Source organism: Asparagus officinalis, chromosome 7 (genome assembly GCF_001876935.1).
Source record: "Asparagus officinalis chromosome 7, Aspof.V1, whole genome shotgun sequence".
NCBI classification, from domain to species: Eukaryota; Viridiplantae; Streptophyta; class Magnoliopsida; order Asparagales; family Asparagaceae; genus Asparagus; species Asparagus officinalis.
The window spans coordinates 7,787,452-7,811,903 of record NC_033800.1 but is presented as its reverse complement, the minus strand read 5'-3'; the positions used below and the strand labels follow the sequence as shown (position 1 = coordinate 7,811,903).

The window sequence follows — 24,452 nt, the reverse complement described above, 5'->3', positions numbered from 1 at the left end:
ATTGTTGTGACTTTGGTCCTCACAGTTGTGGTTTACTAGGACCAGGGTTTTTATAGCTTTCGGTATTATGCCTCTGGCAGACATAATTCAGCTCCTGCTGCACCATATTCAGTTCCGGTTCCTTCCTACTAGCTATTAAGTCCTGTTCTATTGCTAGGTGCATAGGAAGATCAGTGACAGACTTAATAGCAAGATTCATTCTTAATGTGGTGGCAGCCACAGCAAGTGAAGGGAGGAGACTATTCAAAATGGTTGTCACTTGCATTCTTTCCGGGATTTCGATCCCAGTAGCGGATAAGTCCTTAGCCATGACAATCATTTTATTTATATGTTCTATGACATTGTCTCCCTCTTGCATACGATAAGAATTATACTTATGCAAGAGGAGTTGAAGGTTAATTTCAGAAGCAGTGTCATATATATATTTTTTATTACATTCCACATGTCCATGGAAGTTTTATAAGTTTTAAAAACTTTGATTAAGTTATCTTCCATGAACATGAGCATAAGGCTTTTCACCTTTTTGTCTTTTGACTTTCACTGTTCAAACTCTTTCTTTTCTTCAGGTGTTGATTTATCAGTAAGGGTTGAAGCACTGGTTTCGATTACATTATCAATGGTGTCATGAATAAGAGCATATTCTATTTTTCTATGCCGCATATCATAATTAATGTCATTAAATTTGTTAATTTTCCCTAGTTCTGATAGAACGAGTTTACTAGCCATTCGGTAAAAAACTAAAACTAAATTCAATTTTAAAATATGTATAAGGTTGATATTTTGATAATTATACTAAAATATAATAGAGCTAAATAAATTAATTAATTAAAATGAACCTGATTCTTGTGAGTTGAGAAATAAAGCTCCAATTGAAGCAATGTCGTCACTTAGCGGCTTAGCGGTGTTGATCGAAGAATCTGTTGTCAAAGTTTCAATATCGTTTCTGACTGGATTGGAGATGATCGACTTGGAACAGCCGGGCCAGCAAACAAGCACAACACTCAAGGCCTAACAAGAAGGCCCAATAGGCTATGAAACATCCAGGCTATGAAATAATAAGGTGGATGCAAAGTACTGAACAACTAGGCCTAATAGGCTATGAACAAGCTAGGCTGGATAACAGTGGGGTAGATGTAGAAATTTAAAAATGAGAAAATGTCTTGACAAATAAGCTATCAATAGGCTAGACTAGGCTATAAAAACAGTAGGCTAGGAAACAAGAGGCTGGATTTAGGCTATGAAATAATAGGGTGTAGGCTATGACTGGCCGACTATTAACTTTGAGACATGGCTATGACCGCTGGATAATGAATGCTTCCATTTCTTCTTCTTCTTCTTCAACTAAACTTTTCTTCTTCAACAGAGAGTGCTTCTTTGTTGGGAAAATAGCAGGATTCCAAGATGATGAAGAACCTTCAGCTCTGATACTAGTCTTTGAACACAGAGAAGAAGAGAAAGAAGATATCTTTGAGGGGGGCTCCGGTAAAGGGTAAGGAGTTTGATTTTTCCTTTTCTTTGTTGTGATTTCCCTGGGAGATTACTCATCTATATATAGGCCGAAATCCCATCATCTCCACCCTCCTCAAACTGCCTCTGATAGATTTTCTCTCAACAAATCCCATATCCCACATTTCTCTCCGCTTGAGAAGCGTTGATTTGGTCACACAAGACCAAGTCAGACTAACACTAAAGATGTGTTTGAGATATACATTTAGAAAATGAACTGATTATTATATCATATCATATCATACTCACTTTAAAAGCACAAGTCGGAAAAATCTTTTGATAGACAAAAAAACCCTTAGAATTCAAATATTATTCCATTAAGTAAGAATAAGTTGATAAATTGATGAATTCTTATTGGATATACACAGTATAAAGATAATGATACAATTTAAATTGAAATGTAAATCTAAATAAAATTATTAAATACCAAATTTATAAATATCTATAACATGAAGGGCGTATATGCAAAAACTAAATAAATTAATAAGACAAATTATGTCTACCCCACAGGTCAAACTCAGGAACAACGTAGACCTACAAATGTACATAATTTGGATGAGATATTTATAAAATTCACCATACAAATTAAAAAGAATAATCATTCTCAAAAGTATAAAAAAGAAAAATTAAGGAAAACAAAAATCATACTCTCTTTAAAAGCACGAGTTTGAGAAAAGTTTTCCATAGTCAAAATTATTATGTACTATTTTAAATATTTAATTTAAATTATAATCTATCCTAATCATACTTATGTCCTATTCTAATACCCCATGAACTATATATAGCTCAATAATTTAAATAAGATTAATAAAATATATGAAATAGCTCAGTAGTATCAGCTTATTATATGAAATTATTACAAAAAGTAAAAAGTTTTAAAAATTAGACAAAATAATCTCAAAAGTTTAAAACTACACAAAATAAAAAAGCTAAAAATTTAGAACTTGGCAAAGAAAAGAATAATTGTGTGATATTCTTTCATTAAGATATATAAATATAACTTATAATTTAAGGTTTACTATCCCTTTTTCAGAATCTGAAAATAGTCAAGTTGATACTGGTAAAAAAATAATAATAATAACAGATTAAAAATATCCAGTTAAAGAATAAAAATTTAAAAAATATATGATAGATTAAAAATTAATGTTATTGTATAAATTAAAGTAACTGCATATAATTTTACCAATATGTTAGGGCAGCAAAAATACATAAGTATCATTAATTGATAGAAGACTAAATCACAAAAAACTGATAAAAGGCTACAATATAATAGCTTAACTTTAATTAATTGTAATCTATAAGTCTTAATCTCTAATGGTAATAACATTTATAAGGTAAAAAATTATAAAGATTTATGTATGCAGAACTATTAAAAAATTTAGAGATATCCTTCAAAAGAATCAAGCGATTTTTATTTCAAATGAAATTCGGAATGTCCATGAACCACTTCAATTAACACTAACATAAGTTATATTTATCAAAGAAACACCGACTGAATACCCCCTGAAGAATACATTGAACAACTTTGTTTTAATCAAAGAAACATTCTTCATGGAAGATAAAAGAAAAATTATCATATCATGATTCTGCGTAAGCAAAAAATATAAAATCACCCTTTTTCATTTTCTTATATAGTATCATGATCATGCATGTGACTTTATTTAGGGCTATGACTACTAACAAATGATCAATTCTTAAAGACACAATTAAAGATAATGATGTAATAGCACTATTAGAATTGAAGATTTCTAAATATGAAGGTAGTATATTTCATTACTAAAATTCTTATTAAAGGCTACTAAATATAAAATTCACCTTATATCTGTCTCAAATTTATAGAGGAGATATGCATATCATCGTAAATTGCCTCAATGATATATATCAATCCAAAGGATATAACTTAGTGAAGAGAGAGATTAGTAAGCAAACCAAGCAAACATCCATATAACACTGTAAAAAAAATTACATTTTTAAAGCTAATATGCATCGTTCTTTTAGAGTAAGCTGCTAAGACAAAAGCATCTCCATCAAGGCTCTTAATAAATGCAGCAAAAATTTAAATTACTAATATATACAACTATCATAATATTTGAAAGATGTATGATCTTAGAAAACCTACTCCAAAATTTATACAATTAAACGAATGAACAATTTACCAATATATAGACACACTATCACACATTTAAGGCAATGATAGCTACCATTTATAATAGAGTTGAGCGGTGGTTCTATGTTTGCAAAGGCTGCAACAAGAAAGTAGATAGATATGTTAATAATAAGTGTCCAGATGATAAATGTTGTAGAATAGCCGATGATGTAGTACCAAGATTAAGTGATATCTCTTCTTCATGAAATAAATATATCAACATTAAATATTAATATTATAATCTAAAGCAAATTAACAATAAAAATAATAATGTATTTAGTTCAGATCCTCATGGAAAATGATACAGACAGAGCAAATGTAACATTATGATATAACAGAAATTCTTATTGGATACACAACAAAAGAATTCATTGCAGAGAAAAAAGATGTAGTTCCTAACCTTATTTAAGCAATAAATTAAAAGCATAAAAAATTTCATATATATAAAATTAAAATTTATTCTTATTGAAATATGTAAAAACCAAAGTCCGTATTGTTAGAAGTTTGTGTTGAACATAAAAAACATATTCAACTTCTTTGTGAATTTAGACGAGAAGATAAAAGATGAATGAGCTCAAGGAAAGATAACATGCTCTAGTCTCATATCACAATCGATGTAGACGATAAAGACACTACTCTAAAATTACCTAGGAAAAAGATAAAGATGAAAAAAGATTGATCTCGACTCAATGAAAAATAAAATAGAAGCAACAAAAGATAATGTTTTGTGAATTGTTATAGAATATTTTTATTTTTTTGTAAAATTAGGAATCTTTAGAAGGGATATCATAAACTTTTTTTAGTGCTTTCATATACATATGTGGATGCATTTATCGTATAAAAGTGTACTAGGGCTAGCATTAAACTCCAGTTTATGATTTTTTCATTAACTATTTTCTGACATTTTAGCCCACTTTAAATCAATCATCTTGACTCGTTGGTTTTATTATTCATCTTCCTTTTATAATGTTATTTTTTCCGTGTGTTTTCACTTTCATAACACTATACTTCCTCAGGTCAAGCTCGGTTTCATGCCGATCCAAATGAAATGAAAAATTAAATTGGTTTTAGATTGTATTTATCTCTTGACAATTCAACTATCAACATAAAAATTTAAACTGAGTGTAGCCTATTCAAACAAACATCAAATAAATAAATAATCAAAGTGTAATCGAGGAACAAATTTTAGTAAGAAAATAAACCAAAATACTTAATCAAAGTGAGCAAAAATTATCAAAGTGTAACCAAGGAACAAATTTTAGTAAGAAAATAAACAAAAAATACATAATCATAGTATTTAACCACGTGCATAAAATCTAGTGTTTCATAAAAAGTATGTCTCTTATAGGTGACTAGGTGACAAAGTGAAATAATCTTCTTCCTTCTCAAAATAATGAAACATCTCCCGTGGTCTCATCTTTCTTGCAAGATGTAACTTCAACTCTAATTTTATGTGCAACTAACCTTTTTTTTCTACCTGTTTCGAAGAAAAAGATAGAACGTTTGTGAGATCGATTATGACTATTAACTTGGCATCAAATGATATGTATTAGGAAAAAAATTTATGTGCCTGCAAATAAATACACAATAATCATATTCAGAAAGGAAAATGTCGGGTTAGTCAGAATTAAACAAAGTTACAGTTATTAATCTTTATTATTACCTTGTTATATGAAAAAAAGAAAAATCTTTATTAATAAGACTATCGGGCTTGGATCTCAAAGATAATATACAAACGGATTTGGATCGAAATGTGAGGTTATAACGGGCCCTATTTCAAATCCTAACTAGTTTCGTCGACATATACACGACCCAAATTCTCCTTAATTTCTCTCTTCTTCCTCCCGCCATTTCGATTTGAGAATGGGGCGAAATCTTCAAACCCTAACTCTCACCTCACCTCCAACGATCTCAAAACCCTAAATTCTTCCCTCCGCCATCGAATTCGTAATACATAAACTAGATCGGAGCTTTCTCCGGTTGTTTTTGAACGGAGACGATCGCGTAGCCGTTGACGTGCTTGATGCGATCGATTATTCGGGGGAAATGCTCTATTTTTAGCGGACAGTGCCGATCTGGTCGTGGATTGTTGAGATTTTGGCCTCAGATTGCTCCGCAGAGGCCCGAGATCACGATGAGTGGTGGATTTTGACGGATTCTGTTAGTCAATTGGTGAGATCGTTGGTCCACCATTGCTTTCGTAGTTCTGGAAATTTTTTATCCTTATTTGTAACTGATATTTACTTGCCTTTGATAATTAGGTCAATGAGCGCGCATGATTACTTGCAGTCACTGAAATGGTTGTGGCAGTGAGTAATGTGGTATTTGTGCAGCTATGCTTTCTTTAGTATTTTAGCACCGTATTGTGGTAAATTATGTAAATTAGCATTCATTGAGATAAACTAGTAAGTAGTAACCACTGAACATGCTGGAATTTTTGTGGAAAGACTGTCTTTTAACTGCTGTTGTACGTTAATTTACGGAATCTGTTTATTTCTCTTTCGCGTGTTTTATCATGATATTTTTCGTTGTGACAATTCCGTACTTTCTTCTTGTTTTCAGCTCCACAAAAGCAATATTAGCATCCCAAATTATTGGTTCAGATACTTTATTTATTATTTATTTACTCGAAAGACGTGGATGCCTTAAACGTGGAGGTTAATTTTGCCTTAAACATGGAGGTTAATTTTTTGCACATTTTGTTCATATTTGGCTAGTGTTTTGAGCTGTTTCTTAGACTAGCACTTACTCCAATATTACATTTTATTACCAAAGTAATTATCTGTTTACTAAATGTTACCATCGAAATGTTGGGAAATTAACAGTAAAACAAGACCTTTCCCGTCTTTGTGATGAGATGAGAAAAAAAAGAAGAAGAGAAAAACAGAGAAATAGATAGATTGCACACACAAGATTTACCGAGGTTCAGCTCAAATTGAGCCTACGTCCTCACCCGCCTCTTCTTCACCGTTTCCACTATAATCAAATGAAAGTTTACAAAGGGTAATCTCTCAAGTTGGTAAAACTTAACTTGAGGATCACTTTCTCTCACTTGAGGATTACAATTTTATCTCAAACTCACTTGAGGATTACAAATTTGTATGTGGTTCTTCTTTTTGCTTCTTTCATTCAACCTTCACCATGTCCCTTCCATTTATAGGGAGGATATGCCTCTTGGGTACACCGCATTCATTGCATGAGGAAGTCCAAAGACTAACCCTTCCTTTTCCTAATGCATGGGAAAGTCCAAAGACTAACCCTTCCTTTTCCCAATGTATGAGGAAAGACAATCTATCAATGCATGCATGTAGTCAACCATAAAATCTCCATGGATTAAATCCATATTAATTCATCATGGGGATGGACCCCGCTTCCCATCAATCTCCCCCTCCATCCTCATGAGGAGAAAGTTTTCAAACAGTTGTCATACCTGTCTTTCTTTGGCAAAGGTCATGCTTCTCTTTTGGTAGAGGCTTCGTCATCATGTCAGACGGATTTTGGCTTGTATCAATCTTCTTAATGTGCATAAGACGATTCTCCAAAGCATCACAAATCCAATGAAAGCGTACGTCGATATGTTTTGTCCTTGAGTGATAGGTAGCATTTTTACTCAAGTTAATGACACTCTGACTGTCACAATATAAAGTGTACTTCTATTGCTTGAGAGATAGCTCCTTCAGAAAATTCTTCATCCACAATAGCTCCTTGCTGGCTTTTGTAGCAGCGATATACTCAGCTTCTGTGGTGGATAGATCGATACATTTTTGCAGCTTTGATTGCCATGATACGGCTCCCCTTGCAAAGGTAAATAAGTATCCTGATGTGGACTTTCTTTTGTCCAAGTCACCTGCCATATCAGAATCAGTGTAGCTTTCCAAGATAGGTTTTTCACCTCCAAAATATAAAGAATATTTAGAGGTTCCTCAAAGATATCTTAAAATCCACTTTACTGCTTCCCAATGTTCTTTATCAGGATTGACAAGATAACGACTTACCATTCCAACTGCATGTGCTATGTCGGGTCTTGTACAAAGTACAAACCATAGAGTACATCAAACTTTCGACGGCCGAGGCAAATAGAATGCTCTTCATCTCCTCCTCCTTCTCACTTGAAGGGCTTTGTTGTGTACTTAGCTTAAAATGAGCTGCTAGCAGTGTGCTGACTGGCTTAGAGTTTAACATATTGAACCTCTGCAGAACACGTTCAATGTATCTTTCTTGTGATAGCCACAACTTTCTCATACTTTTGTCTCGAGAAATCTTCATTCCTAATATATGTTGTGTTGTTCCTAAGTCCTTCATGTCAAAGGATTTGCTCAGCTGTTTCTTCAACCTATCAATTTTAGACCTATCTTTTTCAACAACAAACATATCATCAACATATAGAGAGAGAATAATAAAATCATCATCCGAGAACTTTTGGACATAAACATAATAATCTGCAGATGTTCTTTTGTACCCATGGTCAAGCATAAAAGAATCAGATCTTTTATATCATTGTCGCGGTACCTGCTTGAGTCCGTACAAGTTCTTCAATTTGCAAACCAAGTGTTCTTTGCTCTTTACCTTGAAACCCTCTGGCTGTTTCATATAGATTTCTTCTGCCAAATCACCATGGAAGAATGCTGTCTTCACATCTAACTGCTCAACTTTAAGGTCTTGAGAAGCAGCAAGACCAAGAATAACCCGAATAGAAGACATCTTTACAACAGGAGAAAAAATTTCTTCATAGTCAACACCTTGCTTCTGACTGAAACCTTTCACCACGAGGCGAGCTTTGTACTTGACTTGGACATTTCCATCATTCTTGATTTTGAACACTCATTTGTTCTTCAAGGCTTTTCTGTTCTTAGGTAGCTCCACCAAGTCATAAGTGTGATTCTTATGCAAAGAATCCATCTCCTCTTGCATAGCTTTCTTCAATTTTGCACGATCATCATGAACTTGTGTTTCATGAAAACTTTCTGGTTCACATGCATCTGTTATCATAGTATACTCTGAAGCAGGGTATCTAGTTAAGGGTTGTCGTTCTCTCTCTGACCGTCTCAACTGAGGTACCTGTGGCTGATCCATATATTGTGGCTCTGCATGTTCATGCTCCCTCTGATCAAAACCTGGGGAACCTACAATTTCTTCTTCTTCTTGCACATCTTGAAAATCATTATTTTCTAGCATGGGAGAAGGAAAAACAACTGGTGTAGAGATTGGATCTGGGATGATGTGAGTGTTTTGTGACTCCTCTTCTTTTTCAAAATCAGCAAGTGTTTTATCTTCACAAAAAACATCCCTGCTCCTCATAATTTTTTTATTTTTTGGATCCCACAACTTATACCCAAATTCATCATTTTCATATCCTAGGAAGATGCATGGAATAGCTTTATCATCAAGCTTTGTTCTTTTCTCCTTAGGTATATGTACAAATGCCGTGCACCCGAACACCCGCAAGTGAGAATATGAAATATTCTTTCCACTCCAAACTCTTTCTGGAATATCTCCATCCAAGGGAACCGAGGGGGACATGTTTATCAAGTAGCAGGTTGTTCGCACTGCTTCTCCTCAAAATATTTTTGGTAATTTAGCTAAGGATAGCATACTCCTTATCCTTTTCATAATTGTGCGGTTCATCCTTTCTGCAATCCCATTGTGTTGTGGTGTGTGTGGAACAGTCTTTTGGTGTCTAATGCCATAAAAAGAATAATAGTCTTTAAACATCCTTGAAGTATACTCACCACCATTATCAGTATGAATACACTTCAAGAGCTTTCCGGTTTCTCTTTCAACTTTAGTATGAAAGTCTTTAAAAACTTCAAAGACTTGATCTTTGGTTTTTATAACATACACCCACACCTTTCTAGATGCATCATCTATGAAGGTTACAAAGTATGAGGCATCATTAAAAATTGTTTTATTTATGGGTCCGCATACATCCGATTATTCGAATAGACTAAGTCCAATATGTCAGTTTTCTTTTTGTTATAATTTTTAACAAAAGCTACCCGTTGTTATTTCCCAATCAAGCAGTGATCACAGTGGGATAGTGTTATATCTTGCATGGATGGAAGTAGTTGTCTTGCGAGAGTTTGTAGTCCTTTCTCGCTCATGTGGCCAAGCCGTTTGTGCCACAAATCCATAGATATACCTTCCATTGTTTCAAGTTCATCATTCTCTAAGTGAAACTGAGTCTTATAGAGAGTGCAACATTTCTTTCCTTTCGCTAGTACAAGTGACCCTTTGGTAAGCTTCCAACATCCTTTACCAAAGCTGCTTGTGTATCCTTCTTCATCAAGCTTACTGGTGGAGAGAAGATTAAGACGAAGATCGGACACAAATCTAACATCTTTTAGAACCATCTTTGTTCCAAGGTTAGTAGTAACACAAATATTTCCAATGCCAAGAATTTGAGAAGAGTTTTTGTTACCCATTTTTACCATTCCAAGATTACCTTCACGAAGCGAAGTGAAGTAGTCCTTCCGGGGAGTAGCATGGTAGGAAACACCGAAATCAATCACCTATTCCGAATCTTGGCAAGTGAGATTTGCATAGTCTTCTTCACATGCCGAGAAAAGCACAATTTTATTGTCACTGACAACAACTATACTTTTATTCATTTCTTGTTTTTCATTGGTCTTTCCTTCCTTTTGTTCTCGCTTGAGCTTGCGGCATTCCCTTTTTACGTGTCCATTCTTCCCGCAGTGATAGCAAGTAATGTCCTTTCTAGCCTTTAATTTTCCTCTTGACTTGTCTCGATTCTGAGGCTGTCGATATTTGTTCCTCCCCATGTTCTCGGTAACAAGAGCATGAGAATAGGAGGATCCAGATGACTTTCTTCGTATTTCTTCATTCAAGAGGCTGCTTGCAACTTGGTTCATGGATACAACTCCATCAGGTGTAGAGTTGCTAAGAGACACCACCAACGTCTCCCAACTATCTGGTAAAGAGCTAAGCAAAAAAAGGGCTTGAAGCTCATCTTCCAACACCATCTTCATGGCTGCAAGTTGATTTACAATACTTTGAATTTCATTTAAATGTTCAGATATAGAATCACCTTCCTTGAACTTGAGATTGACAAGCTTCCAAATCAAGAAAGCTTTGTTGTCGGCGGTCTTTCTTTCGTAGAGATCTTCAAGTTTCTTCCACAAGCTGTTCGCCGAAGTCTCATTTGACACATGATGAAATACAGTGTCATCCACCTATTGCCGAATGGTGCCGATGGTTTTCCGATCGAGCTTCTTCCAATCATCCGCCGTCATGGACTCTGGCTTGGAGGATTCACCTTTAACTGGCGTATAGAGGTCATTGCAATATAGAAGATCCATCATCTTTGCCTTCCATATCATCAAATTGCGGCCATTCAAACTGATCATTCGAACGCCGTCGACGGGAGTCACCATCTCAACACAAGAAGATTAGCAACCTCGCTCTGACATCACTGTTGGGAAATTAACAGTAAAACAAGACCTTTTCCGTCTTTGTGATGAGATGAGAACAAAAATAAGAAGAAGAGAAAAACAGAGAAATAGAGAGATTGCACACACAAGATTTACCGAGGTTCAGCTCAAATTGAGCATATGTCCTCACCCGTCCCTTCTTCACCGTTTCCACTATAATCAAATGAAAGTTTACAAAGGGTCTTATCTAAAGTTGGTATAACTTAACTTGAGGATCATTTTCTCTCACTTGATAATTACAACTTTCTCTCAAACTCACTTGAGGATTACAAATTTGTATGTGGTTCTTTTTGCTTCTTTCATTCAACCTTCACCATGTCCCTTCCATTTATAGGGAGGATATGCCTCTTGGGTACACCGCATTCATTGCATGAGGAAGTCCAAAGACTAACCCTTCCTTTTCCTAATGCATGGGGAAGTCCAAAGACTAACCCTTCCTTTTCCCAATGCATGGGGAAGTCCAAAGACTAACCCTTCCTTTTCCCAATGCATGGGGAAAGACAATCTATCAATGCATGTATGTAGTCAACCATAAAATCTCCATGGATTAAATCCATATTAATTCATCATGGGGATAGACCCCGCTTCCCATCACGAAACAGTGAGGATACCTTATGGCCACAATTAGTTAGAATAGTGCTTGATGTAAATGTCAACAATTATCTTAGTCATTTAGATATACCAAGTGTTCACATGAAAGAAGGATATCCTCCTTTTTCTGCATGGTTTTCTTCTTAAATAATTCCAAATTTCTTGTTTCTTTGTCTAAAAGCTCTCGGCCATGAACCTCATCCACAAATACAAGCAAAATGTGGGTATCCTGTTTTAGAGAAACACATACATTAGTGATAGCAAATTATAAAAGCGTGCTGAAACTTTATGCTTGATACTGGGAGAAATTTTAAGCTTTTATACTCTTCTGGTCTGGAAGTTATGCTGAATGCTTGTTCATTCTATGGTGCATTCACGTATGTCATCCTAAAATGGCTTCATATTGCCGAAGCATATATTGGTGTGGTGCCTTCCATTGATTTACCAAATATTCTTATATTTCATAAGAGAAATTCTTTGTTTTCTTGCTAATAAGTCATATTGTATTTTGTCTTCTAAAAGTTTCTTCACCGAAGTACTCAGTTTTTACCACCTTTTTCTCCTTTATATGGTTCAAAATTATTTAAGCAAACTGCTGTTTGGAAATTTTCTATTGTTCTTACTTCTCATGGTTTGATATTACCCAATGGTTAACTAGAATTCTCTCACACCCTGAGTTGATATTTAAACTTAATGCAGAAACTCTATGTATAGCCCTGTTTACTTGTCCAACGATGCGGAATAGAGAGAAATGACTTCGTTTTATTAAGATTTTGTCGTAGCGCTCATGAATAACATATTCTCTGCTTTATGCAGGTTTGTTGGATGGCAAGAGGCATGCATTTCAGTGTGTGGATAGAGGCTTTTATTCCCCTAAAAAAAGTTACGACATATCTGAGTGTGTGCTGGTATAGTTATTCTCAAAGAAAACCTTTGGAAGCAAGAGTGGAGAAAGCTCTCTTCGGAATGCATTGTTAAAGAACCTGCGTGCATTGTCAAATGCCGCAAGTGCGTTTGTACATGGAATTGAGAATGGATTTCATGACATGCCTACAATTCTATGTTTAGTATCTGTTTTCTCTTCTGAAAACATATGTGCAACACCATTAGATTTTTATGTTTCGTTTCACGAATTTGGAATCTGTTTCTAATTAGAATGGCGTTTTGCTAACTTCATTTTCCTTTATTCAAGATGAGAATAACTGCTTATTAATCCTATCCAAATTTTCTACCCAGGCTTGCTGATGATGCCTTGAAACTTATTGACGGACAATGCTGGATGATGATTAGTAGCTCTTTGGTTGTTGATTTTGCAAATGTTGTCTCATATGGCAAAACATGGTCTTCTAAAGGTACAGGAGAAACACAGGCAAATGGTTGTAACTTTCTTTTCCAACGCTGTTGATTACCATCAGGTTAATCGCCATTAACCAACCTTTGATTTTGATTTTCTGATTGATCCTCAATCAATGTTTCAGCCCTGATGTTTATTATATCGTGGCATCATATTGTTGGTTCTTGTAGATAGTTCAAACTAATGCTACTGTTATAAATGATTGCCTTAACAGGAATAAGTAGTCAGGGGCAGATGAATAGTGTTGACTTGGGGTGCAGTTGCACCCCAAACAATCTATAAATTACATCTTAAAGTCTACAAATAAGACTTGCCCTCCATACTCACAAAAAGTTTGCACCCCACTATGAATTTTCAAGCAATTTGCATTTAGCATTTACAAATTAGGAGCCCATTTTCATTCATGCCGTTTGAAAATAGTAACCCATTTTCATTTTGGTAAATAGATCATGTCCGCCTCTCTAAGAAAATTTTCTTGGATCCCCACTGTAAGTAGTGACGATAAAAATCAGTGAACTTAGTTATGGTCTGAACTTAATTTTTCCTGGCGAAGGAGCAAAGTCCTTTGATTGAAGTCTAGACACAAGTACATGGCTCTGTACATGTTTAGTTTTTATATATATATGTGTACACCAAACACGTTCTACCAATGTTTTCTGCATATAGGGAAACCTTAAAGCATAGATAATAATGAAGGTCAGTTGATTACTGTGAAACAGGTCTTACATGTTGTAAAGTTTGAATTATATAATAATGATATTAACTGCAAAATTCTTAACTCAAAACTCCATCATCTCATCAACATATCTTTTGAGTTGTTAACATAAGATTGGTTCTGTCCTGGTTTCATTGTCAAACATTTAAGTCCAAAGATTCTGACCTGCTGCACCTAGCTCAAGAAGTATTTCAAATTTTCAAATAACAAATGGTGCTGGGATCAATTATGCACAACTTTGTGGAAAGTTCATAATGAAACATCAATTTTCCATTTGCAGGCAGATCTGTTTGATCTGACTGTGACATCAACTTGACGAGAACACTATCAAACCTATAAAGCTTATATTTATAACGGTTACTGAAACCTGGCCGTTCATACAGTTATAATATATCCACACAGCAGAAAGGAGCTTAAGGTCATAAACTTGTTGCCCTTTCATGTTTATCTTTTCAGTCATATTCTCCCTTTTGCAATTTCAGTTTGTTTTGCATCAAAGTTTCACCTCTTCTGGTGCAAGAAAAAATAAAACTTCTTGTTACCAATTCCATTTACATGCTTTGATCCATTTTGCATGCTGATGTTGCCAGAAAGAGCTTGTTTATGTCAGGAAGTTATGAGTGAGTTGATATTTAGAGGAGTTTATGGTCCATTGATCTTCCCTAATGATTGATTAATCAAGATGAAGTAGATTCATGCACAGGTAACACATTAGAGGGCCGGAGATGATCTCTCTGACATGCCCTCTGACGTTCAAGTCAGTGACAGATTAAGCAAGTTTGTAGAATGTAAAATCTAGTTTTATGGTGTTATCGCTTATGATAGGAAGTTAATTGTATGAGTGAGTAGATACTTAGAGGAGTTTAGGGTCCCTTGATCTTTCTTGATGACTAATTATCAAGAGGAAGTAGATTCATGCACATGTGACAATCATTAGAGGGCCGGAGATAATCTCCGGCATGCCCTCCGATGGTCAAGTCAATGACAAATTAAGCAAGTTTGTAGAATGCAGAATCTAGTTTTAGGACGTTATTCAGCGTACCTTGGTATAGTGGGGTTTGTCCACTATTTATATAGAACTTGTGGGGGACACATTGGTAATTTGAATGGGTTGGTGCAGTCAATCAGTCCTACTGCACTTTACACGTGTCTGCGGTCGGTTGAATAAGTCACATTTATGTTTAATGTGACAGTGACAGAATGACTGAAGTGCTGGTATTGTTTGAGGGGTCATTATGACTTTGGCTTGATGAGTCATAATGATTCTGGCCATACATTAAATGCGATGGCGACTTGACGGCGAAGCTGATAGATTGTCACTGTTCAAGAAGTCCAAGTAGAAGACACATTTCGTCTCGGACTGGGATTCCTTTAGCAGGCCCTAGCTTGAGGACGTCATTCGTCTCGGACTGGGATCGCTAGAGAAATCAGTGGTCAGGGCACTCGGGTTGGGCTTTCAGATTATAGGACATAACAATTTTTTTAATTAAATCCGACAATAGAAACGAGCAACACACAACAGTCACAAACGACAGAGAGGAACTGAGGCCAAGAAGTTTAGGTCTCAAATTTATAAAGCTTAGGGGTTATAGTGTAAAAATACGCACACAACGATTGAAGTGGAGCCACGTTGTCCAATGAGGGTACTAGGCAATCGCGTCGCTAGAGTTTTTCCTCTGGAAAATTTTCAAGCCTAACATAAAATTTAAACCGAATCCTGATCAAAATAATAACTAACAAAAAACTCCTGTTTCAACTAGAATTCTAACTTCTCAAATCTCTTTATACATAAACCTTCAAATACCTATCTTTTGATATCAAATCTAAGATTCAATCCTCTTAAAATATGTCTATTCAAATTCTAGATAATAAGTCTTTGATAGAGATCATTTCTCTTCTATCTACATCGTGCTTCGCGCGCATGACATGTGTATGCAAATCGTGGCGCGATCTAATCTCCAGCCCCGCCTTCCACCACAAGCGATGGACGAGGAAACTGTGGGTGGCGATGGAGCGGCCAAGCTTGTGGTGGAAGGCGGGGTTAGAGATTAGATCGGGTCACCATTTGTATACACATGTCATGCGTCCGAGACACGGTGTAGATAGAAAAGAAAGGATCTCCATCAGAGGTTTGTTATTTAGAGCTTGAATAGACATATTTTGAGAATGTTGAATCTTAGGAGTTGAGATCAGAACAGAGATATTTGAAGGTTTATATATAAAGAGATTTAAGAAGTTAGAATTCTAGTTGAAACCGGAGTTTTTGGTTAGTTACTGGTTTGATCAGGATTCGGTTTAAATTTTAGATTAGGATGGGAAATCTCTAGAAGAGAAACTCTAGCGGCGCGACTGCCTAGTGCCCTCATTGGACCACGTGGCTCTGCTGTAATTGGTGTGTGCATATTTTTACATTATAACCCGTAAGGTTTATAAATTTGCGACTTAAACTTCTTGGCCTAAGTTCCCTCTGTCTTTTGTGGCTGTGGTGCTTTGCTCGTTTCAATTGCTAGATTTAATTAAATTTTTTTATGTCATTAGGAATGAGAGTAACTCTAATGAAAACATGTTACTTAACATGTTCTTTGGATCTTGTATTGGAAATATTAGATATCTCCGACATGGCTGAGGTATAGATTTTCAATATTCTACAAAGAAAAGGAATGTTATATTTTAAAGCTTACCTGCTTGTTATGTACTTAGAGTTCAAAAGGTTTGGTAGATGTTCATGTCCTGTATCGAACAAGCTACTAGCTATATCTTCTGACTTAAAAATGCCTTTCCTGCAACCAAGTTCCTGCAAGTCTTTTCATCACACAACAGATTCTCATATCCACCAGTCTCGTGTACTGGTGAGCTAAAATTTTTGTTCATTTTGATTCCGGCTTGATCATTCAGATTAATTTGATGTCTAACAATGTGCACTAATTCTTCGATTGCAACAAAAGAAACGACTTTTACTAGGGCTAAGGCCATGATTATGCTTCAGAACAATCACAGATATTTCTCATCTTCCGTCCAGATTTAACTTAGCTACTATTTTTGCATTACACCCAATTCTGTAGCTTGCTTGTGGTTTCAAGGGATTTTGACAAGTACTATTATGTTTACCAGCTCGACCACATGCTAAAGTTATACTTCTAACAATTCTCATTTCATTCTTCATTCTTGATAGTTTCTTAATTGGAAATCCACTGCTCTTTGCATAGTCTTTGTAGAACTCAAACAGTTCATCAATCTCATTAAACTCCATCTCAATTTTAGGCTCATCCTGTTCAATCTGTTGATCAGTGTACTGAGGCAACTCATATCTCTCATCAACCGAGCAATTATTCAAGTCATCATCATCTAAATCATCAAACTCCTCAATATCTGTCATGTCTATTCAAATTAATTGATCATCAATAAACTTTAAAAAATAGTTGACAGAAACTGAACAAAGAAACTGTGCAAACAATTGGCTGAAACTTAACAAAGAAACTGAACAAACAGTTGATTAAAACTGAACAAGCAATCAAATTTATTTTAATGAACTGAAGCTATATTTTAAACTGATGAAGCTAAATTTTCTGCTATATATGCATCCTTATTCTTTTGGATAATTTAATAGTCTTTAACTGATGTAAATTTTCACCGGCGTAATACTTGAAGTTTATGTTATCGTAAATTTTCTTTTGGATATAATAGTCTTTAATTGGTGTAAGCGAGGAGAGAGAATAGGGTAGGGGGAATGGGTCACGGGTGTAGATGGAAAAGTAATTTTAAGCGAGGAGAGAGAATAGGGCGGAGGAATGAGTCAAGGGTATTTTTTCACAGAATTGAGATCAAAATTAATCTACTGACGTGGCTGAATCCACGTAGGACGTGTGATGCCCTGCGTGCCAAATAGCATTGTTGACATGTATGGATTGGATGATTGTGATTAGTTAGGTGAATTGTACGAGGAGAGAAACTGATGTGTTCCATGTTTTGTCAAAAATTGTTTTTGGGCAGGAATGTCAACTACTCAGCGAAGTGGAAGAATGAATGTTTTTTTATGGATATGTCAATTCAAAAACAAGTCTGAAACCGTTTGTTGAGCAGTATGAAAATACATTAAGAAGCAAGACGGAAAAGGAGATGCGGGCCGATGCAGAGTTATTTTTAAAAGTAATAGCTATTGCAACAGCTTATGAAATGGATAGTCAAATTTAGGGAGTCTATATTTTAGCAAAGTTTAAAGAGTTTCAAGCTGAATTCACTGAAAAGATATATTGTGCTTGAGTATATCATTCAGGAGGCTTTTTGGTTGGAGGGCGGCAAAAGGATTCCTAAATTCTTCACAGTATCCTTTCGTGAAAAGCATTGTGAAGTTCAATGTAGTTGTCACTTGTTTGTGTTTAAAGGTATAGTATGTAGGCATGCCCTTACCATTCTTATCCGTTACGAAGTCAGCTTTTTTCCGGAAAAGTACATTCTAAAAAAGTGGAGAAAGGATGTGAGGCAAGCTCACTCGAAGATGAAAGTCAAATTTAATACTTGGGTTGTCATCTGAACAATTACGCTATCGCGAGTTATGTCTTGCATTTAGCGAGGTTGCTGATCTTGCTGCTCAAAACAACCATAAATATGAGGGTGTTAAAAAATGGATAGACACCAAATTTAGAGAACTACAACAAATTGAATCAAGTCAGAAAGGAAAAGAAGTACCGAAGAATCATGATTTTATGGAAGAAGAAAAGGAATATGAAAAGAAGGAAAATGAAAACATATTGGATCCTCTCTCTCAGACTCGGAAAGATCGGCCTAGACAAAACAGAATTAAGCTAACAAGTAGGCGAAGAAAAAAGAAAATTGATCATAATGCTAATGTGTCAGTCAACAATCCATCATAATCTCAAGAGGGTGTTTTTTCCGACACACAAGATAGCATGGTTTCAAATGCTTATATGCCACAACCAAATACTGTGCATCCATGGGGAATGTATTGGTTGGCACAACAATTAACAAATGAATGTATGCAATTGGTAAGATATAGTCCAATGTATTATATCAACATCTTTATTTTCTATGTTATAATAGGATTTAATTTCTATAGCTACACCCTTTTATCTATATGATGTGTTACAGCCTCAATTTTCAATGCCTGGAGATCTACATGCGATGGGGTTGACACCTATGTGTGGATTGCATCAAACCTATGATGATCAGAGAAACATGATGTGACGCCTTAACAGTGAGTTTAGTGTTTATTTTTGTTGAAAAGATTATATATTTCCTTAGTTTCTTAGTATTCCTTCTAACAAATTCTCAACTTTTAACTGAGAAAGATTAAAATTGAAATTTACATGCCACAACTGAGAAAGCTCATGTTACAACCAAGGTTTTAAATGTCGGTTATCGGGAATTTATCGGACGGTCAAAATTCTTATCGGATAGCGAAAATTAGGGATATATCGGGGATAAATAGTATTTATCGGAGTAATATACTAGCAAATAATAAACAAACATAAGCTTGAAAAATAATATAATGTTAGTCAAAATGGAATAATAAACTAGCAAATAATAAGATAACATCAAGAATGAAGAACCATCTACGCATCTACATAATTATTGTTTAATCATGAGATTCATAAACTAACTTACTAAGTTGATATTTAGTAGTTATAAGCCATTATCAATATTCATAAACAAACATAAGCTAATCACCAATCAACCAAGTTCCAAAAACAACAAATAGTTCATAATTTGTAAACATGCAAAGAGCAAATCCAAAAGAAAGTAAAAGCTCCCAAATCCTACTTATCGGTCGATAAAGCCGATATTTAGAGCCTACTTATCGGTCGATAAGTGCCTTTATCGCCGATAAACCTCAAAAAACGATAACCGATTAAAAATCCTACTTATCCTAGCGGAAAGCTCCCAAATCCGATAACTCGGCGATAATATCGGATTATCGGCCGATATTTAAAACCATGGTTACAACTGGAATTTATTGAACTGTTTAACTGAACTATTACAACTGAGTGGCTTTGTCATATATTTTGTATCATGCATTTCGATTGTTTAGCTATGTAGAAATTCAGGAATTGGTACATTAAAAATTCTCCATAAGTTCTGAAAATTTATTCTTTATTCTCTAAAAATTTATATTATGCAGGTCCTAGTAGGCGATATTTGGGTATCATGCAGCGCAGACTGGCGGCTTTGTGCAAGATTAACTCCATAGACTCTTCTTTAACTTTTGTGCAGACCGACGACTTTGTTTCACTAGACAGAATAGGAGCAGAATAGGAATGGAACATCTCTTTTGAAGTCACCTTTGTGTATGTAATCTTTGACATTCCCGGTGTTGTAAGTGAGGTCCAGATCCCCAACTATGAACTTGACTGGTACTTGTATCTTGACCCCAGTCCACGGTGCTGTGAGCTCCCAATTCCTACAAAGTTCAACAAGGCTCATATTGAGTTCCATTTTCCAATGTCTATCCAAATAGCAGTTCACACTTTGAGCACTTTTGCATAATAAAATCCCTGATAATTCAGTGTCATCACATCTTTCATGGAAACCAATAAGGACAAATTCTTTATTCCCAGATACAAAAACTCAGTAGTATTCTAACCATTCATTCCTTTTGGTACAGCTCTTTGTGATAATCCGTCTACTGGTCAATTAAAATGTAAAATGCTCTGTGATTAGCAACCTTCGAATTAAAATTTTAAGTGCCAATAGTATAGTGCAGAGTAAGCTCACAAGGTAATTGACAGAGATGACTTGATTTACCCTCTTCAAAGTACAAACAGAACCAATAAAAGACGTATTTTTAAATATGCAACAAGAAAGGAAACCATTAGTATTAACAACTGGGATGTAATCTAAGAATTCTTTTTACTTCATTCTGCCTTCAGAGCATTATTGTTATATACTTAACGGACTCAAACAGCTGCTTTTTCATGGGACAGATATCATCCACTTATGAAATACGAATTTAGAATTTAGAATTTAGAATTCCAAACAAATATTCAGATACCATAACAACAAATATCCGAAGTAATATGAATTTAGAATTCCAAACACGCACATAATAACAAATATCCGAAGTAACAAATTGTCACCTAACTTTTTCATTACAATTTCATAGAACAAAGATTTTCATAGAACATAGTTGAGTTAGCAAAATATTACAAGGTCCAAACTAAAAACATTCATAGAACAAAGATTTTCATAGAACATAGTTGAGTTAGCAAAATATTACAAGGTCCAAACTAAAAACATACCCTTACTTGGATATTATTACAAGAAAGGTTGAGTTAGCAAAATATTACAAGGTCCAAACTAAAAACATACCCTTACTTGGATATTATTACAAGAAAGCTAGACATCATGAAACCAACAAAAATTCCAAGTAGAAAGTCTTTTTCCTGGATATGTTTCTTCCAAATTTCATTTTTTTCTCCATGTATTCTTGATCTCAAGTTCTCATTTTTAATTGAAAGCTCTTCATATTTGCGAATAAATATATTCATTGAGTCGCGAGCGTAACTTGGTACTTCGCCATGATCTAACCAAGTCCAACAATTACAAGTGTTTGTAGCACAAATTCCTTGGTACTTCGCCATGATCTAACCAAGTCCAACAATTACAAGTGTTTGTAGCACAAATTCCAAATCGACAATACGGATGCCCCGGGGTGTAAGAAGTCTTCATTTGCACTGGAATTCCACAATAGCAATTAGGAATCTCGTATGGAGGTGGATGATTCCACATTGCAGCATATAGCCTCCTATCAAGAACCTTGCCTGTTTAGAAGAGGATGATTGTTGAGAAGATGTTGACGATATGATTCTGCGGGAAATAATCATAGTTAAAATGTAACCCACCATAATTAACACCCACTGTAATATTCTGCGAGGAGATAATAGTTTTGAAAAATCAAAATTATGTTAAGAGATTATACAAAAGTGTATTTTCTTCTTCAAAAAAAATTCACGGCTGAAGATTCATTTGAGCAAATAAAAAATATAATATTATGCAATTATATTTATCCATATTAATTTTTATAATAAAAATTGTAGGTCAAAAAATTTACGGCTGAAGAGATTCTTCTCTGCACATGACCATAAATATTCCAACAAATGAATCAGAAATTTGTAAAAATCTGAAGTATCAACATGCAATCCCTAGAAATTAGATGAGAATTCTTCAAAAAAATCTCAACTTTAAAAATCCTAATTAATAATTTATTCATAAAATTGAATCAGAAATTTGCAAAAATCTAAAACATCAACATGCATTCCCTAGAAATTAGATGAGAAATCTACAGAAAAAAATCCTAACTTGAAAGATTAAAGTTTGAGAAATTTGTTAAACTCTAGATCTGTTGGGGAGGGACTACAGCGAACTCGAGCGAGGGGCTGACTCCGGCGACGGGCGGAGACTACGGCGGTCCTTCTCACTTGAGTTCGGGCGCGCTTCTGACGGTGATCGCCCAAGTCGCCGGGGAGATGGGAAATTAATTTGAAGTGAGGAGAGAGAATAGGGCGGAGGAATGGGTCACGGGTGTAGATGGGAAATTAATTTGAAGTGAGGAGAGAGAATAGGACGGAGGAATGGGTCACGGCTCTTTTTTCACAGAATTAAGATCAAAATTAATTTGCTGACGTGGCTAGATCCACGTAGGATGCGCGATGCCCCTGCACGATACCCTGCGTGCCAAATAGCATTGTTGTTTCCGCCATGTGCAGATTCCCTTTTGCTGACAACTTGAGTACATTGAAGCAGAAACTGGTAATAACTCTGAGCCTTCTCTTCCCTTTGTCAGGATTGCTTGTGGTACCACATTTCAGATAACATTGTACAACACCTAAAAAAAAGACATGTTATAGCTCAAAAATGGATTTTACCACAGCAGTCTAGTATGTATATCTTGGTTTTTGTTAGCAAATTTGGAGGGTCTGGTCCAGCAAGAACATGCACTGCTAATCTTCCATTTTATGCAACTACAGAGACAGTATACTTTTTGTCTTAATGGCTTGTGGATGCGCGCATGAATGCCAGGTTGGGGATGTTGTGGATTGCATAAAAGGTCATGGAGAGCCAAAACATGATGTTAGACTAATTAAGGAACTGAAGTTTATTTGGTTCAACTTAGTTACAGGGGATTTCATTGCATCATGTGATTTTTTCGGTAACTTCAATTTGATATAAGAGAAATCGCTGACAAAATAAATTTGTTCTCATGGACCTCTAGGAAGTGACTTTCTCATCCAATGTGGGCAAAACCAACATGAACTTGACAAGAGCCAAATATGAAGCACGACAAATTGCAAGTTTTGGAGGCCATGGTGCCAACAATAAGATTCTGAAAACTAATACATGATAAGTTTATAGCTAGTAGAACTGCAAAATTTTGACACATTTAACTTGTTCAGCAACCATCTATGAATGGATATCTGTGGATCAATAACAAACTTGTCGGTGATGCAACAGTACTGAGTGGTTGGGTCATGAGGCAGAAACATTTGATGCTGGTGAATCATTTGGCGGGTAAAATGTCCAGTTTGTTTATTTTCAAGAGAGAATATATACAAGTCGCTTTTCCTGTTTATTCTTCATTTCAATGTCTAGACGAACGCTCCCTCTTTTCTTGTCTGATCTGTGTGCCATTTTGCCAGGATTGGAGGCCTAGAGGTTGAGAATGGTAAGGCCAACATAGATATAGAAAGCGTGCTGTCAGTGCTAGACATCTCGCTTCACCAAGTATGTTGCAGGTCTGTTTTGGTAGTTTATATTGCCTTTTTATTCTCTTGGAAAGATAAGTCTTCCATTTTCAACTTAGACCTGTATTTAAAAAAGAAAAGAAAAGGAAACAGACGACATTCCTTATAATTGAAGCAGGCGTAATATTAAACTAATCTCTTCAGCAGGCACACCTAATTTATTCATTGGAAATAACCACTTTTTTCCTCTTAGTCTGAAAGCAGACATCATTTGCATTTGAATTATGGAAAAAGAAGTATTAGAATTTCATGCTCTGGCAGCAGTTTTGTAGAGGAATTTATGGTGTGAGAATCTTTTGCATTACTTTCCTCTTTTCAGCAAGTTGGCAAGACTGCAGTCATTTTCAATCAGTTGGAAGTTTCAGATGTGTCGGATAATACAAACAAATAGTCAGAAATGCTTAGGATTGTAGGTACGATATTCTTACCTTCTCATTTATTAATCTTCACTAGATTAAGAAGCAGAAGAGAGATGTTGATGGGTCTTAGTTTTACTAATAATAGTAATTTGCAGCCTTGAAATTTCTGTTGTCTTTTATCAGATATCATGATTTCTATATTTGTGAATACCACCTAGCTATGGTATCGTGCACACTTTGTACCGTGATGACAAGGTAGTCAAATATGAGCTGCATCTTTTCAAACTAAGGCTGAACTCAAGTTTATCAAGAATGGTTTTCCCACTTTCACATCCTGTTTACTAAATGTTGAATTTTTATTCTTCTCATTACTGTAGATTTATCAGGTTACCATCATGAACGTATATTATATGTATTTAAGGCAATCATACACAATTATTACTGTAATTAACATCAGTAGCATGCATGTTTTGATATAATGAAGTAGTTAAGCTTTTATGCTTTCTCCATAATATTGTCTACAATGCCGTGTACTTGCAGTGTGGAGTAAGGATGGTAAAGTACTTTACATGATGTTA

The 24,452-nt window shown here is 35.2% G+C and overlaps 1 protein-coding gene across 9 annotated transcripts; it reads left to right on the top strand.

Annotated features, from left to right (window-relative positions):
* LOC109848867 lies at positions 5,408-24,051 on the top strand. 9 transcript variants are annotated; one of them, XR_002248922.1, is made up of 7 exons: positions 5,410-5,824; positions 5,914-5,973; positions 12,508-13,043; positions 18,867-18,972; positions 19,897-20,924; positions 20,995-21,040; positions 21,111-21,334. XR_002248922.1 is itself a non-coding variant. In XM_020418579.1 (5 exons), the coding sequence occupies exons 2-5, from the start codon at positions 5,950-5,952 to the stop codon at positions 20,028-20,030; spliced, it is 366 nt and encodes a 121-aa protein (XP_020274168.1). In that variant the 5' UTR covers positions 5,409-5,824; positions 5,914-5,949; the 3' UTR covers positions 20,031-20,935. The 9 variants fall into 9 exon arrangements, 1 of the variants encoding a protein (XP_020274168.1); XR_002248920.1 differs by lacking the exons at positions 19,897-20,924; positions 20,995-21,040; positions 21,111-21,334 and adding exons at positions 22,987-23,282; positions 23,411-23,506; positions 23,835-24,051 and having other exon boundaries at positions 5,415-5,824; XR_002248919.1 differs by lacking the exons at positions 18,867-18,972; positions 20,995-21,040 and having other exon boundaries at positions 5,408-5,786; positions 5,914-5,961; positions 12,508-12,599; ... (1 more) ...; positions 19,897-20,900; positions 21,041-21,334.